The following is a 5,399-nucleotide window of genomic DNA, read 5'->3' on the forward strand; positions in this document are numbered from 1 at the left end:
GAACTACCTTGATTGTATCTGTGATGTACTCTGAGTTATTAATGAGAAGACAGTTGAGTCCCGAATTGTCTACTTCTATTATTATTTGTGCTATGTTACTTGCTTGCGAAACGCTTAGATGCGCTTCTTTCCTATTCGGGGGCCTCGACCCCCAGATCGGAAAGGACCGCATCTTGGTCGTTACATGTGACCCATCCGTCGTGTCCTGAGAACGAGATACGCGGCTCCTATCGGGATCGTCGACACGTCGGGCGGCCTTGCTGGATTAATTTTACCTTTGACGAGATATCTTGTGCATCGGGATTCCGGTGATGCTTTGGGTAATCTCACAGTTGAGGTTTTCCACTAGGGAATCCGACAAGATCGCGAGCTTCGTGATTGAGGATTTCTATGCGGCTTGTGGTAATTTGTGATGGACTAGTTGGAGCACCCCTGCAGGGTTAAATCTTTTCGGAAAGCCCTGCCCGCGGTTATGTGGCAACGTGGAAAACTTTGTTTAACACTGGTTCTAGATAACTTGAAGTTAACTTAATTAAAACTTGCCAACTGTGTGCGTAACCGTGACTGTCTCTTTCGTGAGTTCCTTCTCCGATCGAGGACACGGTGGGGTTATGTCTGACGTAGGTAGGTGTTCAGAATCATTCATTTGATCATCAGTAGTTCACGTCCGCTATGCGTGGATCTCCCCCTCTTATTTCTTGTACTCGTAAGTTTAGCCACCAAACATATGCTTAGCCGCTGCTGCAACCTCATCACTTAACCTTACCTCACCCATTAAGCTTTGTTAGTCTTGATACCTTTGGAATGAGATTGCTGAGTCCCCTGTGGCTCACAGATTACTACAACACCAGTTGCAGGTACAGGTAAAGGTTACTTGACGCGAGCGCGTTGATTGTTCATTTGGAGTTGCTTCTTCTTCTTCTTCTTCTTCATCAATCTAGGATGGGTTCCAGGGCGGCGGCCTGGGATAGCAAGGATGGACGTCGTTCTTATTTTTCTCGTTTGTTTTCGTCCGTAGTCGGACCCTGCTCTTATTCATGATATTGATGTATTGTACTGCTATGACTCTGATGTAGCTTGTGGCGAGTGTAAGCCAATTATATATATATATATATATATCTCTTTTTTTCAGTACATGTACTTGTAACGATATCAATTCTTGTGACACGACGAGATGCGCTTCTATCCCTGACGAGGCCCTTGTGCCAAATTGAGGATAGGGTCGCATCTTGGGCGTGACACATACTTACGTAGAGCACAACATAGAATGTGTGCTCGACACATCTATGCTAATTGGAGAAAGAAATATAAGCATCATGAATTCCAGAAAATGGTTTGGGCCATTGCAAAGTCGTGTAAGAGAGAAGATTTCATGTACCATAAGGCAAAGCTTGCGCAGAAAACTACAGAAGGTGCTAAAGATATCATGAAAACAGATCCAGAACATTGGGCCCGGTCATTTTTTGAACTAGTTTCTAAGTGTGAATTAGTGGATAACAATCTCTGTGAGTCATTCAATCATGCCATCATTGATGCTAGGTTCTAGCCCATTGTTAGCATGCTTGAGAGGATCAGGGAAAAAAATCTTGTAAGAATTCAAGAAGAGAGAGAGAAGGGTGCCAAGTTTCATGGCACTATATGCCCAGCCATCTTCAAAAAGCTCCAAGCCAGTATCAAAATGACTCAATTCTTAGAAGTCGTGTGGAATGGAAATGATGGATTTGAAGTGAGACATGTCAAAGGAAGACAAAAAAGGTACACTGTAAAACTGGAGAAGAGAACTTGCTCTTGTGGATATTTTCAGTTAGCAGGGCTACCATGTTGTCATGCAATCAGTGCCATCTACAAATGTAAAAAATCAATTGATGACTACATTGAGAAATGCTACTCCATTGAAGTTTTCAACAAAATTTATGAGCACTGTCTTGAACCTGTTGAAGGAGAGGAGAAATGACAAGTATCACCTAAGCCTAGACCTCAAGCACCTGGTTATGTCAGGATGCCTGGCAGGCCTAAGAAAAATGATAGGAGAAGGGAAGAGGATGAAGCACCAAAAGGGAAGAAAATGAGCAGGGTTGGTATAGTTATTAAATGTGGATTTTGTGGTGACACTGGGCACAACAAATCTGGTTGTAAGAAAAATCCTGAGAGGGGAAAGAAAAAGAATGCATATCTTGCTAAATCCGGTAATAAGGTGAAGCAAACAGAGGTAATAACTAGTTCATTGTGTTTATTCTTGCTAAATCTTGCATATCTTAGTAAATCTGGTTCTAACATTATAATGTTTCCCTTTGCAACAAGCTCAGACAGATGGAGCAAGAGCTGCAGCAAATACCTACATTCCAGCATCATCATCCTCTGCTCCAGCAGCTACTGCTAGAAACCAGTTCAAGCCACCTAGAACTACAGCACCAAAGGCACCTACCAGAACTAGTCCCAGAAAAACTGCGCAAGCAGCAGCATCTGCAACACCAAGTGGAGGAAGGAAGATATCTCTGGATGGAAGAATGAAGGAGTACTTGACTGCATCTGGGAACTACTAAATAATTTTTGTTATCTAATGTTTTGCAATAGTACTTATCAGGGAACGCATATGTTTGTGGGCACTGAACCTGTCGTATTTTGTTCCTAGTTTTGCAATAATATTTCAAATATTTTTAGAGAGTAACAATAGGTACAATTTCTACAATTCAATTGCAAACGCCATTGGTGCAATAAAAGGCAAACAAGTGCTCCAATTACATTGCTATTTCTGCAATTCTAGTTCTCCAATTATATTGCAATTTCTGCAATTACATCTGATACATTAAGCTAAACAAGTGCTACCAACATCAGTACTGCATACAACTTCTGCAATTACATTGCAATTTTCTGCAATTACACCTGCTACATTAAGCTAAAAATCAGTCCTGTAAGAGTATTCTTAATGCAACTAAACTGAAGCTCCATTTACTTCATTTGAGTTGTAACTTGCCCCTGCAGCCTCCACACTGCATCTCTCATATGACCAACCAGATCATGAAGATACTCCGTTGTAGCATCATCATGCCACCAAACGTAGCAAGATCCTCTAGTCTGTACATTTCGAGAAAATAAGAAGAAACGAAATCAGCAAAAAGGAGGATTTTTCAGAGAGGAAGCAGAGAAGATGAACGAACTCGCCATGGCATCTACACATGCTTGTAATACCTCCTTGGGCTGCGAGGACTCCATGAAATCCACCGCGGAGCCTTCTTCCTGTACGGCACCGTCGACCGCGACAACCATCCGCATCCGCCGCACGACGAAGACGCACCGGATGGAGACGACATCCTCGACGCTACGACCGAGCGTCGCCGCCGTCGTCGAGCGTCGCTGCCGTCGTCGAGCGTCACCGTCGTCGCCGAGCGCCGCCGCAGCCGCCACCCTCACTTCTCCTGCTCGATCCCCTGGCGACGAACCCTGATTTCGACCCCCTTTCTGCCCCGAACGACTGAGCGAGGGCACTCCAATTAAAACCACCACCCTTGCCTACGTGTACACTATTTTATCTGTCAGTCAACAATCCCAGCATTGATCCTTGCCACGTAAGCAATTTTAACCTGTAAACGACTAAGGGCATCTTCAATGGTTATATGATAATCGTTGGTAAAATTGCCACATAGATGATTTTCATGACATGGTGCATAATAAAAGAAGAGAGAAAATGAAATCCTATGAACTTGAAGCAACGGTTCACGCACAAGCTCCGAGACAAGCATGGTTATTTCTTTCATGTTTAATGAACTCGCTTACTTATTTTAGTTACAATTAACATACACTCTATTAAAGAGCTTGTATGGTGTGTTGTTGGTTGTTGATGTGGACACTTATACCAACGATTGAAGATACGGACTGTTAAAGATGCTCTAACACGCATGATTAGGTCAGGATTTGTTAGTACAGGGTGCTCGATTCAGGGACTGGGAGTTGCGGGTTCGATTCCGACTACGTCTACGGCTTCAAGGTTTTTTTTACAGACTTTACTCTTTGTAAAAATGGCAACAGATTGCAGGAACGAGACACACGCACCGATGCTCGCTCAGCTAACCATTAATCATCTCTGACATGTTATAGTATAGTGGTACACGTACATCGTAGCACAACAACAGCAAAATGAATGAAAAATAATTCATGTCAACGGGAACTCAAACCCCGTGGCTCAGGGAAACACCAACAGCAAGAAGCAGCAGAAACGCCACCGACCGGATCGGTCCGGTCGTCGAGCGATCAGTCGCGGCACATGGTGATGGCGGAGCAGCCGCGCTCGTAGGGGTTGGCCTCCGCGCCGGGGCGGCAGTTGTAGTAGGACGCGCCTTGGAAGGTGCACGGCACCCTGTCGGCGTACAGCGCGCCGTAGCTGATGTACCCCGCCGTGCCGTTGGCGTCGGTGCCGTCGCCCGCGACCTGCAGCAGCCGCCTCCCCAGGCCGACCTCGCCCTCGCCGGCGTCCTCGGCGCTCGCGTGGGCGACGGTCGCTGCCGCGGCGGCGGCGACGGCCAGGAGCAGGAGGAGCATGGGCAGGGCGGGGCGTGCCATGGCTGCCCTAGTCGCGCGCGTTGCCGGTGGGCGATGGTGCTTTGGGTTTGGGAGACGGATGAGTGCTGATGGCCGGGGAGTTTGTGTTGCGATTGCGGGCGGGGTTTTAATTTAAACAGCGCGTACGCGGGGTAGAAGGAGGAGGAGCAAGGCTTGGTTGGATTGACGGGTGTGGGTGGCCACTCCGCCGGTTGACTTTCCGGCACTCGTTGGGATTGGGGCTCCACTACCAGTTTCGGGAGGCAGCTGGAGGAGATTGCTCGGTCTGCAAATGCCAGACGGAGCACAGATCAAGATTCTAGTTTATTCATCCTTGACTGCCTCTGTATAAGTATTCACGTATGAAGAACAAAATCAATTCCGCGCCTTCGCTCTAGAAAAAACCATGGTGAGAGAACTGTTCGTAGATACCATCCGGACGGATTGGCAAGATGTGAGGTGAATAAAAATCTAACTTGGTTAGTCGATTTGGTGTCAGCCGTTCGATGCAAGATGGATGCCCACATCAGTTTGTTCAGCCTATGAGAAGGTTCACGGTTCATCTTCTTCAACCTTGACCCGTCAATCTAGCATTGGTCTAACCGCCTGCTGCAACCTTGCCCACCGCCCTCCCAACAACCATCACCCATTGGCGTGTTGGCTCCGTCCCCGATCATCCCTCTAATCCTGACTATGAATCATTTTTTCCGGTGAACCTGCACCCCGACCACAACACCCCTCAGATATATATAGAGGGGTTGCCTGCCATCATAAGATGGATAGTGCGGTCGCCTAGCTATCACCTGACGATAGGCCTACAGGGCTTCTTCGACGAGTTGGCGATTACTTCTTCCTTTTCTCCG

General features: G+C 46.7%; 1 protein-coding gene and 1 long non-coding RNA gene across 2 annotated transcripts; both read right to left on the reverse strand.

The window, feature by feature from the left end:
- Nucleotides 1-2,749: 2,749 nt before the first annotated feature.
- LOC123429471 lies at nucleotides 2,750-3,628 on the reverse strand. Its single transcript, XR_006622683.1, has 2 exons — nucleotides 3,190-3,628; nucleotides 2,750-3,075 (listed from the first exon to the last, which is right to left on the reverse strand). It is a non-coding gene; the product is annotated as an uncharacterized LOC123429471 (long non-coding RNA).
- A 428-nt stretch (nucleotides 3,629-4,056) lies between these two features.
- Nucleotides 4,057-4,626, reverse strand: LOC123429472 (protein RALF-like 33). Its single transcript, XM_045113503.1, has one exon. The coding sequence runs from the start codon at nucleotides 4,555-4,557 to the stop codon at nucleotides 4,249-4,251; it is 309 nt and encodes a 102-aa protein (XP_044969438.1). The 5' UTR covers nucleotides 4,558-4,626; the 3' UTR covers nucleotides 4,057-4,248.
- Between the last annotated feature and the right edge of the window lie 773 nt (nucleotides 4,627-5,399).

This window comes from Hordeum vulgare, chromosome 2H (assembly GCF_904849725.1).
Source record: "Hordeum vulgare subsp. vulgare chromosome 2H, MorexV3_pseudomolecules_assembly, whole genome shotgun sequence".
NCBI classification, from domain to species: domain Eukaryota; kingdom Viridiplantae; phylum Streptophyta; class Magnoliopsida; order Poales; family Poaceae; genus Hordeum; species Hordeum vulgare.

Excerpts from the sequence above, each read along its gene's own strand:
- LOC123429472 (XM_045113503.1), bottom strand. The coding sequence starts at position 4,557 with ATGGCACGCCCCGCCCTGCCCATGCTCCTCCTGCTCCTGGCCGTCGCC.